The following is a 14,133-nucleotide window of genomic DNA, read 5'->3' as shown; positions in this document are numbered from 1 at the left end:
AATTAGATAGATACAAGCATTTTGCTAATCAAATTATTTAATTGTAAAATTTATCATAATTTAGGAATCCCAAAAAGAGCTTTTTGCAAATTAAAAAAAAATGCAAGAAAATTGAAAACAAACATTAGAAATGTTAGACAAAATTTAATGAAAACAACTAGAAAAAAAATCAGATTGCTTCTATAATTTGTTGCATATGAAAAAATTAATTTTTTAGAAAAAATAAATTGAGTTATGCAAATAATTAAAAAAAATTTTCGTTAAAGTAATAGAACGTTTAGTTAAAACGCTTTTGTTTTATTGTTCAGACAGAAATCGGATTTTTTAGATTAAAGATTTACAAAAACAATAGCTTGAAAAATCAAATTTTAATTTTAATTTATTTTGGGCTGTATGTATGTATGTATGTGAATTTTTTGGTTTTGAATTTTAATTCTGGTTACTAGAAATCGTATGAATAAAAACAGATCGATAGATTTATTGAATTTTTGACCTAAATAAATTATTAGATTCTTAATTATTAATTTAATAAGAATTACAACGTTAAAATCCACAAGAATCATGAGTTAATAAATAATTAGAAGGCTTTATCAATTTTTTACAAGTAAGTTAATTTTTTTTGAGCTTTTCAAACATAAATTGATTTTAATTTTTTTTATTAGTTACATATTTACTCGTTAAAGCTGAGCAAATTTGTACTGATTAGTCATTTATATAGTAGACGGGCTATTAAAGTATGTTTTTTCATCATATATGTATGAATTGTTTACTTATTGTTCTTAATTAGATTATGGATGTCTTCTTCAAACGATGGGAGAATATACAAGCTAATAAGTTAGCGACTATGGATTTAACCAGCCTATAAGAGTTGTAACAGACTGCGATTAGTAATTTAACACTATAGGACATAAACAAGGAAGAGGAACTAGTAGAATAAGACTTTCATTATCAGCTTAGTAAGTATTTCATTAAGGATAATTTGATTTAAAGTTCTTTTTTTAGACAATAAATAAAAGAAATAAGCATTTCTTACATCTTTTACTATGCTTCTGCACCTTAAAAGTTAAACTACAACTCAATTGAGTTATCAGATGGTGTTAACACTTTAACTCAATAGCTACAAATCGATACATTTAGTCCTGTTTCTGGATGCAATTATTACACTTTCAATTATAAATACTCGTTTAGCGGAGTGACTAATTTTGATTATAATAACATTGAATTCACTATGGTTTGCAGTACTGATGAGCTAGTATCAGTTTAATCAGTGAGTTACGTAACTGTCTATGCCAATTATTAAGTAAACAACCATTCATTCATTTATCAACTAAAAACTGAATTTATACTTGCATTTTGTTGAAATTAATTAACTCAATAAATCTTATTTTTTTGATCTAAAAAGTGCCCATTAAATTGTTCTTCATGTGATAACAATCAAAATTGTAAAACTTGCTTATCGACCAGTTATTACATAGATAACAATCCAACAACTAATCTGAAATATTGTAAAATAAAATGTGCTCCAAATCAATATGCCACTCTACCTGATTAATATAGCTAATCCTAGACATGTAAAAACTGTGTTCAAGATTGTTTGTCTTGCACTACTGGTTAAGATTGCACAGTTTGCAAAGACGGATATGAATTCGTTGATTTAGCTTTAAAATGTCTGCCTAAATGTAATTCCAACCAATACAGAGACTCAAGCTTTTAGTGCTAAAATTGTATGACTAACTGCTTAGAATGCACTGGTCCTTAAAACTGTAAAACTTGCATTAGTCCATTTACTTTTAATTCATCAACATTTTAGTGCACTTGTCCAAGTTTAGGATACTTTTTAGACTCTAACGGTAATTGCAACTAATGTGATCCCACTTGCCAATCATGTTCAAGGGCTTTAGAGAGTAATTGCACAAGTTGTCTAACAAACTGGTTTAGTTTAGGTAGCTATTGCTATCAATGGTGTCCAAATAATTATTAAAAGTAATTATCCAATTTCGAATGCGTACAGTGCAAACAATACATAGTTCCAGAATGTTAAACTTGCTATTAAACCTGTAAATCTTGTCCATACAACAATTAAAATACTTGCTTAGACTGTTATGGAACCAGACAAATAAGTAATGGGAAGTGCGTATGTAGAAACACTGCTGATATTAGAGATCTTTATTTTGAATGCAGTTACAATAATGTAGCTGTTTTACAAGCTATTCTAGATAATAAAACTCCTACTTTGAAAATTGATTTTGGTGTGAATTTATAGCCTATAACTAATTTATAATGCAATTAAATTTTTAAAAACCCAACACTTAGCGATATTGGTAAAACTGCCACCTGCAAAATAGTTTTATCTTTCATTGTAGTCACATTAAGTATTTATTTATTTAAATATTTAAAAATGTTGTTATTTACCTAAAATTGTAATTAATATTGCTAATAGGTAATGACTCAATAATAAAAGAAAATGATGAGATTTCTCTAGTTAATGGAATTTTATCTTACTAGGTAAGTTCCAGTACATTTATAGATACATTCTATTTACTGAAAGTTTCTTAGTTCAGAAATTAGAATCCTTATTTAGATTTTTAATATGATTAAATTTAAAATACATGTAATGACATATAATTCAGTGTTTAACCATAAAATGATGCACAAAGAGGATTCCTTTCTTTATAATGGAGCATTGAAGTGGAGCCACTGCTGGATGCCTCAATTTAATCTAAGGTAGATTAAATCATTCAAACAGCAAATACTTAAAAAAGTTAAACACTAATCATAGAAAAATATCTAATACCACCAAGTTCTTTAATAACTATGTAATTCTCATATTCTCTTAAAGTTAGTTGGTAAGACACTTAAAAATTTGTAACACAGTATAATAAACTTAAACAGGTAGTTATATCTACAATTCAAAGTTAATATCCTCCAATTTTCAGGTATTATTTATTTCATATTATAATTCAATTATATTTAACTACCTCTTTTTTAAAATATTAAATAATTACTGCAAATTCTTTCTAGCTGCTTTTCAAAAATATTTAACTTTTTTTAAAAAAATATTTTTTGCTTTACTAAAAAATTAATTTTTTACCTTTTAAAAATAACAAATTAATTAATTAATAAATAATGAATGAATTATTTAAATAAATAAATGAATGAAAATTATTTAAATAAATAAATAATAGATATAACAGTCTATCTGTTTTTTATTCGTTTTATGTGTAAACGTGTGATCAGAATGGGCCTAATATGTTTATAGAACCCTTAAACATTTCATTGTAGTCTTAAACAATGCCTACATTAAATTAAAGTTACTAATCTTTCTCTGACGCATAAATTTAGGTTGATATATAACCATATTAGATTCCTATCAGCAGTGTTTTAGATTTAAATGTAATAATAGATTTAAACATTTATTTATTTATTTTAATATTTTTTGATAGTTTATAGCAATTTTAAGTAGTGATCAGACTTTGAGTGCTTAGAATAACTTATAAATCTAACCTTAGCTCACAAATTTATTTATCAAGGTACAAGGGGGATCTACTTAGCTTGTTAATTATAAGTAACCTCTTCTCCTTTAGGGAATAGCTTAAGATTTTGAGCTTTAAGATTAGACAGCTGCTTAGGATATTAATTTATTATGGTCTTGTCAATCTATTGTGGTAAATAAGGGAGATTACCAATGTTATAACTAAAAATAATAAGTTTATACTATTCAGTAAACTGGATTATCAATTACTGTTCCAGGGAAAATATTTTAGGCTTATCAAACTCTAAATTTCACTTTAATAGGTACTAAAGATTCACGAAAGAGCTAATCAAGTGTGTTAATAAGTTTTTCAGAATTTGACTTACCTCCTTTGACTGTTATATTTTCAAACCCATCATAGCTTGAAACAGTAAATTTAAATGAGGACATCACAGTTAAATTAATTTATGGTGCTAATGTCTCATCTGATATTCTCACATATGCTGGAGCTATAATATATGATGATGATGTGCAAGGAGTTATTAAATTTGATTTCTACGAAGTCAAACTTAGAATTTGGGATTATTTTTCTAATGTTCAATCTTCTAACAAAATAGTTTAGTTAAGATTCACTGTTTATAATCCAGTTTATTTGATGCCAAGCATGTCTATAATTAACTTGAATGTGAATCTACCTCCTAATAATTGTTTATTGAGTGTTACTCCTTCAACTGGCGAAGCTCTTATTACTAATTTTTACATAAAAATGGTTGGTTGCAGCTCTGATAATTTACCTATTACTTACTAGTTTTTCTACTACATTAGCTAAGACGATTTAAATTCAGAAGTATAAAACCCAAAGATAATTAAAAGAAGGTAAATTTTAGATTAAACTATTATTAATGAGAAATATACTTTCCTTCCTGAAGGAAAAATTACAATAATGGCATAAGCAATTGATTCTAAGTTAGGTGTTTTTAACAGCACAGTATAAGTTCAAGTTTCTCCACTTAATTGTGATGAATAAACTTTATTAAACATTATTGATAATTCTCTTAATTCCAAGAATATAAAGTAACCAACTTCATAAATAGTTTTGAATTTATCAGTTATAGGTGAATAAATATCAAAAAGCAATCCTCTATTCAATTTATCATCTGTTAACTAAAGGAAAATATTGATCATAGAGTAACTAATAGCTCAGACTAACTTGCTGCCTAAGTCTTCGTTTTTGTACACTTACTCAAACAAAGTGATATCTTAACTGCAATCTTCTTTACCAGCTTAATCTGACACATAAGTTTCAAGTGTTTTAGATTAAGTGAATAAACAACTATAAAAATAACCCTTAACTAACTAATTAGCTAAAGACAACAATATTTAACTATAAAATTTAGTAGATTCTTTTAAAATAATCAATTCAACTACATAAAACATATCTTATAATTTGTTGCCAACTTAGATTAACATTTCAAACTCAATTTGTAATCAACTCAACGACTAAACCCTTCCAAACTAAGGTGGAATATAACTCTCTGGAAATCTGATTAACTTAGATTGCTAATTAATTACTGATAAAAATCTTTAATAATACATGCAAATATACAGTAATCCTCCTTCAAATTAAACAAATATTTATAATGCAGCTAATTTAGTTTTTTCTTAAAATCCTTACAAAGAAACCCCTGAATTTAAAAATTACACTTAATAGCTTCAACAAGCAGACCCTACACTAAAAATATCTTACAATCAAGTAATTCAGCCTAACATTACAAATAAAAATACAAATGCTAATTAAGCTTTAAATGCATCTATTGTGCTTAAATTCCCTAATGCTAAAACCTCATAAAACAACAGTAACATGTCTTGCATTTAACAATAAAAAACTTCATGGTCAACTTCAGGATGTGAAACTTTAAAAAACAAAATTATCAATGGATACTATTGTTACTGCGAGAAATAGAATCCTACAACAATCATAGATGATTTAAGTTCACTTTTAGATAACAAAAACCTAAAAACAGCATTCAGCTCTTAAGGATTTGAAAACATAAGCAATTTTTCAGATTTTTATAAATTTGCAATTTTTTGGTTTTTGAGCACTTTGACTCTTGTTTAATTTGGACTTTATTTTTATGGAAATTTTCTAGATAAAAAATATTAAGGAGGAATTAAATTTTACAAAGCTTCGTCAAGAGTTTCCCCCATAAACGACTAAAACCACTAAGATGAATTCTAAAGGCAGTCCTATATTTCAATAAACCAATAACAAACTCCACAACAGTAGCCATTGATGATACAATAACTTCAAAATCATCAACAGTTGGATCAAGTTAATGAAGCTATATCAAAGAAATTTAGTAGATAACTTTAATCAAAGCGATCAGTTTCTTTGTCAGATTTTGAGTTATAAAAAGATCAACAAAAATAGGCTGAAAGTTATAAAAATTTTCATGGTCTTAAGATATCTTCAGTATCTAAAAATTTATTGTAAGATGATACTTTAAGGATTAAATAATAATCAAAATTAGATAATTTATCACAGAATTTAAACAATATAAATATCTAAACTAACAAAGAACCAAATCTAACTAGCAATCAAATAGACAAAAAAAGCTTTTTATCAATTAACACAGAATAAAATAAAAATGCAAACAAAGAAACAGCTTTTAAATTAACTTCAAACATATCAAATGAATAAATCTTATAAAATAATGAAATAACTTAGAAAAAATCACAAGACGAATAAATAATTACAGATGAAATTAACTAAAAAAATTCTAATAAAAACTCTGAAGAAGAGAAAAAAGAAAAAGAGAATTAACTAACTATTGAAAAGTATATGAGCTATCCAATAATGATAAGAGTTTTAGTTTTCCATGATTTCTTCAGCATATTCTTTTTATATGATAAAGTATTATCAAGGTCAATAAGATTCACTATTTTTTATATCAGAATGATTCACTGTTTAAGTATATCGACTATATTTAGCCAACAGTATAATGAAGCTTAAATGATTATGGTTTCTATATTGAATTCAATTGTTTTGCAAGTCAGTCTAGGAATTATCAAATTAACACACAAAATCAAAAAAATTGGAAAGTATGTCTCTACATTTTCTATGATAATCCTTTGTTTATTTTACTATTATGTAATCTTGTCTATAGTCAGTGGACAGAGTGCTCCCTCTTCAAATAATAAAATAACATCATTTTTCATCATGGTTGCAGTTGATTTTGTTGCAGTTGGAACTACTGTCTCCATTTTAAAAATGTTGATTGTTTCACATTAGTTGAATAAATCTAAAACCATAAAAATAATTGTGAAACTGTTTAACTTATTAAATTTATAAGAAATCATTTAAAATTTATCTATTTGATTATCTTATCTTTTTGTTATATTTAAATTCTTAATTGTATTCTTTTATAATAAAATAAATAATAATTTTGTAAATATTTTTAATAATCATATCCACTTTTTATCACTTAAAATTAATAAAAAAAAAAATTTATCTTTAGTTATATAGCTATTTTCAGAAAATTATTTCTTGAGTTAGAAATATAGACATAGTAGAATAATATAAAAAAATTAAAATAAATAAAAAAAAAGTTTTGAAACAGGTTTGTTTCGTCAATTGGAGAGGTTAGGATAAATATTTTTTTATTTTTTTGCTGAGACAGATTCTACACTTTACTTTATATATGTATGGTGGAAAATTAATTTTAAATATAAAAATAATAATAAATCTATAAATATTTTAAGTTAAATTATCGAAAAATACAAATTAATATATTATAAAACATATTATTTTCTATTATTCAAATATTAAATATTTATTCAATAATTTATTGTAAAGAGAACTAATCTTTTTGATTTAAGACATCTTCTTTTTACTTTCAATTATTATGATTTATTGATTTCGTTTTTACTTTTATATTATATTAAATGAAAGTAAAATACTAAAAAAATAAAATAAATAAAATTTTTAATTTATAAATTATATTTAAAAATAATAAAACAAAATGTAGCATAAAATAAAAATAAATCAAATAAAAGTAGACAAACAAATTAAGAGTGTTTTTTTTGTTTTAATTTATTTTAATAAATAAAAATATCACAAACCAAAACAAATAAACTATTTTTACCGAAGAATAAGTGTCAGATTAGAGATGTTAGTGCAATTTGCTAAAGCAGAAGCTAAGCCTAATAAACCTTCATCACCAATTTTATTTTCTCTTTTTAAATATTTAAGAAAAAGTAAATAATAAATTAATTAGTTAGTTAGAAGGATAAAATGAAGAAAAATATGAAATAACAAGAAATGAATTAATTAATGATAACAAAAGAAAAATTTGAAAATAAAAAAATGAGTTAAATTTAGAAAGATAGAAAAAAAAAACACAAGTAGAATAAAAATTAGAAAGAAAAATAAATCAAATAAAAAGATAATAAACTAAATAATTAAATTTTAAATTCATTTTTATAAAAACCTTTTATGTTGGATAAAGGGCAAAATTTATATGAAAATTGAATATTCCTGATCCAACTAAAAAATTGATTTATGCTGCACATATGATTTTTATTATATATTTTATTCAATAAAATCTTATTACTTTAGCTTCTTGTTTCTACTGGCTTAGCTAAGCTAAAAAATGAATTAATTGAATTTAAATTTTAGTAATTAAATATAATTGACTTATTTAGTAGTTTTAAATCAACTATATTAATGAATGCAATTTAGGCATACTTTCAAAGATTCAATGTAGTATTTTATAATTAATATAAAATACTCTAAATAAATAGCGCATCACTCAAACAAATAATACAAAGATGAAAATAAAACTAGCAAGCTTAAATCCCAAAAATAGCTTTTAAAATAAGAAGATGCAAATATAAATTTTATTACTTCTGAATTCTAAATTATAAATGCCCTTACACGGCTTTAAATAGGTATCTATAAGAAATCATCAACAAATATATTTAATGATCTTTTAATTCACTAAATAGAGTAAATATTCTACAATATAATTTTAAAATGAAAATAATAATCTATTTAAAAACTTGTTGGTTAAAATAGCAATAAAATGAATAATCTCAATGAAAATTTTTATTGCTATTATAAGTTTTTTTGATATTAAATTAATTGTTTTGGTTAGTTTTTTTGGCGTTTACAATAATCAGAGTTTGTTTAAAGTAAATTTTTTACTGTATATTATAATAAAAATAGGATACTTAAAAATTGAATTGTACTATTTCAAATCTCGCTTTGATTAAGATGATTTTAGTAACAACAAGTAATTCTTAATAAGTCATTCTTAAATAATAATTTATTTATTTCTTTCTTTTTACTTTTTTTTGGTATCTAAATAAAGAAATTAATTAATTAATATTTTTGTTATATAATTTATGTAAGGATCAAATTAAAAGTATCCATGAAGTATCTTAATGTTTTGAATAGATAAATAGTATATTAATGAAAGAAAAAGGAAGAAAGAGAATGAATCAATCAGTGAAAAATGAGGAAATATAAAATGTAAAGCAATAAATAAATATTCTTATTTAGCATTATTTTATACAGATGAAAAAAATATGGAGTTAAGAGTTAAAATAGGATTAGATTTTAAGTCTATGAGTGGGTTTTTATCAAAATTCGCTTTTTATATTGAGAGTTGTGCTAATAAATAAATAAATATTAATGGCTGGTTGATAGAAATTAATATAAAATCAATCAATTTAGTGTAAAAAAAAAAAATCAGCTTTTTTTTCATAAAATAATTTAGAAAGAGTAAGGCTGCCAATTTATTAATATTTTTCAAAAAAGTAGAAAAACACATAGAGATTAATAGACTTTATTAAAAAATAGAAAGTAGATGCAGCACATAAATGTAACTTTGTGATTAGAAAGTTGAATGTATCGCTTCAACATTTTTTTATTTTTAGAATATCTTAGAAGTTCTGCAAAAGCCTCCTCAAAAGAGAACTCCCAGGGACATATTTTTACTGCAAAACGAGACCAAATCCATTTAATTTTTCAAATAATATAATGACAGTGGAGATACAGATAGTAATGAACAAACAAATAAGCGATAACATCATAATTAAGATTGTCATTTTAAATATAGTTCACAACAAGTGTTGCGTTTCAATGAAGCATCAGTACATGAAGAAGGACCAAGTAGTTTTCCATATAGGTAAATAAATAACAAGTTGATTATTGACTGAAAAATAGCATTTTAGATTAAAATTATAATGAGTTAGATCGATTCTTTTCAGCAAACTAGAAATCGATTTGTGCAAGAAAAGAATTAAATAAATAAAATTAATGAGAGTTTGAATAAATCTTGCATTAAAAATAATAAAGTCTTGTTTAGCTGTAATTGAAATATTTTATTTTAAATAATGTAAAAAAGATACAACAGGATCGAAGTTTTATCTAATTTTAGAAGGGACTGTTGGAGTTTATATAAGACTTCCAAAAAAGAGATAGGAAAGTGAAGATAATTAATAAGAAAATACAAATTAAATAGATAACGATTTAGTGTGTGTCAAAGAGTTGAATGCAGGAACTGGATTTGGTGAACTTGCATTGATGAACAACAAGCCAAGATTAGCTAGTATTATTTGTCATTCCAATTGCCATTTTGCAACTCTTGATAAAAAGGAATTTAATGAGATATTAAAGGAAAAAGAGGAAGAAAAACTTATTAAAGAAATGGGCTTTTTTGCTAGTCTTCCCTTCTTCAAAGGTTGGAACTTCAATTTAGTTAAACTCCTCTATTTAAATTCCGTCCGAGTAAACTTCGTAAAGGGGGACAGAATCTACAAAGAAGGATCAGAACCCCTCGCTGTGTACATAATTGTTTCTGGAGAGTTTGTGGTAATTAATACTTTTTTTACATTAGCAATTTATGTTTTAAATAGCAATCAAGAAAACTGAATCAGCGCAAAAATGATTTATCAGGAAGAATTTATTTATTTTTTTGCAATTCCTTACATTGATACATTCATTTATTTATTTAAATTATCAATCATACATACATAAATCAATTAATTAATTGACTAATCGAACCATCCCCAATTAATTTACAAATATATTTATAATTATAAGTAAGTAAGTCTTCCTTACAATACAATAAACAAAAAAATATCCTTTGTTTTAATATAAATTAATTCATAATAACGAATTCAAATTTTCTTAATACAGCGAATATTTGATTAAAATAACAAAAAAAGTCATGGAAATCTTTTATGTTCTTCAGAAATTTTTTGATTGTTATAAATAATTTTGGCAAAGCTTCAATTTTTTTGATGAAATTGGAGGAGAACAAAAAACAAATTTAAACTTTTAATCAAGCAAATAAATGTTAAAAATTAATTTAAATTGATATTTAAACCTTTTTGATTATTAAGTTATATCTTATTTATACTGGAGCAACTAATTTTTTATTTAATTACTTGTTTATTTGTTTGTTTAAATTTTACATTCCTTATCTTCCCGCATTACACTAAAATTTTTGATATATTTTCTCAAAAACTGAGTTGCCAAAATAGCGAACTAATTTTTTCTCTTAATTATTTATTATAATTTCATCTAACGTAATTTAATAAATAGTTAGAAAAGTCATTCTATAAAGACGATTCATGCGATCACCTTTACAAGACATCCTCATAGGAAGTCAGACATCTTATGGGTAGCAACAAAAAGGCTTCAAAGCAATTCTAGGTAAATCAATTAAAAAACAAAGATTCTTATTCAATCCAAAAATTTCTAATCTGAAAACACCCATAAGTGAGTAACTTAAATATGAATGAGCATAATATGAAATAAATTTGAAAAATGGTTAGTAAAAGCAATCAAAATGATTTAAACAATTGCAAAATTTTAAAGTTTAGTAAAATAAAAAAAATAAAAAGATTTCATTTAAAAATAGCAAAAATTAGCAATAATTTATATTTTTGTTAGAACGATTTTTAAAATTAATATGAAAAAATTACTCTATAAAAATGATAAAAATTTTTATTTTGATTGAGAATTGAGAATTTAAATTTATGTTAAAAGCTGTGAATTTATTTTATTTAATTTATATAGATATCGGTTTATACAAATCCAGAGCTTTTTGGTGATGAGGAGATTATGGAGGGAGTTGATTATAGAAAATGCACTGCTATTTGTAACAGTGCTTAGGGTTAATGCATTTTAATTAAGAAGAGAGATTTTGAACTGAGAATCATGCATGAAGAAGGAGCTCTGAACTATTTGTAAGAGAGATTAGCTATTAAAAATGAGAGAATGAAAGAAAAAATTGAATCAATTACAAAATAGATTATGAACTATAAAAATTTTATTTATGATGATCCTAAAGACTTCAAGAAATAGGCGGAGTTCTAAAAGATTTATAGAACTTAATAGGGAAGGTAGTAACTTAAATTACAATCTCTTTCGGATTTAAAAGAAATGATTCAAACTGGCTAAGATCCAGCTAAGAAAAAGAAAAAATACAAAGAAAATTCACAGCCAGACATTAATTTTTTAGAAGAGGGTTTAATTAAAAGTTAAAATGAAATTCAAGTCAATAACTCTAAGGAAGATGAAGAACAAGCTCTTTCTCCTTCAAGAGTTTAATCACCGTCTAAAATCTAAAATGCTAAAGATAAAAGCGCTTTAAAAGATCATTTCTTAGAAATGCTTTAATAACATGTCAATAAACAGAAGAAAAAAGAAACTAAAAATTTAATGATTTCTTCTTAGAATTTCTCCAAATCTCAAATTGATTTATCTCAATTAGAAATTCGCTCATCTTTATTACCATCATAACAATACTAAAAATTCTCTAGCTTCCAAAAATTTGATGGACAAGAATATTCTCCAACTTTGCATAAAATTAATAAATCTCAAGTGTTTCTCAACTAAAATGAGAAGAATCTAAGCAAAACTCATCTCCCTTCTCTCAATAAAATGAACAATTCTGCTTACGATTCTTCACCTTTGATAAATCCTTAAATTTCAGGTGAAAAGTTTCAAAAACTGAAGTTATAACAAACTCTCATGAGACCTCCTAATTTCGTAAAACAATACGACAACCCAGACGGAGAAGATGATGAAAAAGAAATTAAAAAACACAAAAGCATGTCTCGAATCTATCTAACTAAATAAAATTCATAAACCAAAATTACCTTACCTACTAATCACTCTTAGCAGGAAAACAGACGCACAAAATACAACATTCTTTCTTAATCCTAAATTGATTTTAGAGGAAGCAACAACGACTTAATTGACTAAACTGAAATAAAAACTGACCAACAAGAAGAAAATAAAATTCAACAAATGAGAAAACAATATTAAAAAAGTGGAAAAAGCCAAAGTTAGCAGATTTATTACAACTCTTTATAAATAGCAAATGAATAACTTCCATACAAAATAAAGATTTAAGGTGAAGATGATGCAAATCTCATTTCAAACTACGAAACGAACAGCTAGACATATAATAACAATACAAATAATAAATATAATACTTAATTCTCTAATGAATACATTCCTAATCAGATACAATCTTACACAAAACAGAATACTCCTGATATATATTTAAATAGTCCTTAAATTAATCCCCTAGACAATAATAAAATAGAAAATTCAATTTATCTTAATCATGACTAATAAATTTTATATCAACAAAACAATTCTAATTTAATTCCTTCCAAATCCTTTAACTAAATACCCAGTATATAAATGATAAAAAACTCAAAGAACGAGATAGACTTAATGAATCTACCTTTAAATGGTATTTCTGATAACAGCAACTTTATTCCTCCTCTAACTGCAGATCCTCCTCATACAAACAGCATACATAAATCAACTGATTGTAAAAATAACAATCTAAGCTATAGAAGTATAAGTTGCATTATCTAAAACAATATAAAATTATTAGATCCATAAAAAGTAGACTCTTTAAAGAAATCAAGTGAATATTTAAATGAACAAATACGATTCCAAAAAACCCCTTAGAAGCAGGCAAACAAATCAATTGCAAAAAATCATCCCTCTTCTTCTAAATCTCCAAACAAGAGCAATCTTTATAAGTTTCAAATAGAATACCAAGCTTCAAATGCTAAAAAAGCTGAATTAAAATTAGATAAATAATTCTAAATATCTAAACAAAATGCAAGGATATACGAGGCTATTCACCATAATCCAAAAACAACTAAATCCACTAAAGACATATTCAGAGACAGCCAATCAACTTTAATTAAAAGCCCCAAACAAAAACTGCTTCCAATTAAAGCCTAGTTCTAAATATATCCAAGCAGTCATTAAACTTCTCCTATTTTCTCTCGCCAAACCGATATAAACACAGCTTACTCAGAACTAAATTCACCAATTCAAACTTAAAAGTAGTTGATGCTTTTAAATAATAACAACAAGCTAAGAAAAAGTGATTTTAGTCTTTGCACAAGTGACTCGAGTTCTAACAACAACAACAATAAAATAGTCATCAATATTTAATCTTCAAGTCAAAATATTTGATCAATTTATTGATAATTTTTGTAAATACTGACAAAAAAAAACAAACAAATTAGATGAAAATTTCAAATTACATTAATTTAATTGATATTTTTTCACAAATTCATTCATAAAAATGAATACTCATTCATAAATTTTTATA

The 14,133-nt window shown here is 24.6% G+C and overlaps 3 protein-coding genes across 3 annotated transcripts; all 3 read left to right on the top strand. All coding sequences in view use genetic code 6, as the record gives it.

The window, feature by feature from the left end:
* Positions 1 to 753: 753 nt before the first annotated feature.
* Positions 754 to 6,851, top strand: TTHERM_00752110 (REJ domain protein; the record flags this gene model as incomplete). Its single annotated transcript, XM_001018310.2, has 6 exons — positions 754 to 956; positions 1,003 to 1,300; positions 1,403 to 2,372; positions 2,441 to 2,936; positions 3,186 to 3,393; positions 3,444 to 6,851. The coding sequence occupies 6 exons, from the start codon at positions 754 to 756 to the stop codon at positions 6,849 to 6,851; spliced, it is 5,583 nt and encodes a 1,860-aa protein (XP_001018310.2).
* A 566-nt stretch (positions 6,852 to 7,417) lies between these two features.
* TTHERM_000752101 (hypothetical protein) lies at positions 7,418 to 7,828 on the top strand (the record flags this gene model as incomplete). Its single annotated transcript, XM_012798181.1, has 1 exon — positions 7,418 to 7,828. The coding sequence occupies one exon, from the start codon at positions 7,418 to 7,420 to the stop codon at positions 7,826 to 7,828; it is 411 nt and encodes a 136-aa protein (XP_012653635.1).
* Positions 7,829 to 9,342: 1,514 nt separating this feature from the next.
* Positions 9,343 to 13,994, top strand: TTHERM_00752100 (cyclic nucleotide-binding domain protein; the record flags this gene model as incomplete). Its single annotated transcript, XM_001018309.2, has 6 exons — positions 9,343 to 9,357; positions 9,413 to 9,536; positions 9,595 to 9,663; positions 9,883 to 10,349; positions 11,085 to 11,195; positions 11,562 to 13,994. The coding sequence occupies 6 exons, from the start codon at positions 9,343 to 9,345 to the stop codon at positions 13,992 to 13,994; spliced, it is 3,219 nt and encodes a 1,072-aa protein (XP_001018309.2).
* Between the last annotated feature and the right edge of the window lie 139 nt (positions 13,995 to 14,133).

Source organism: Tetrahymena thermophila, assembly GCF_000189635.1.
Source record: "Tetrahymena thermophila SB210 genomic scaffold scf_8254598, whole genome shotgun sequence".
Classification (NCBI taxonomy): Eukaryota; Ciliophora; class Oligohymenophorea; order Hymenostomatida; family Tetrahymenidae; genus Tetrahymena; species Tetrahymena thermophila.
Note: the sequence above shows the minus strand (reverse complement) of the source record. Positions and strands in the feature narration are given on the sequence as shown.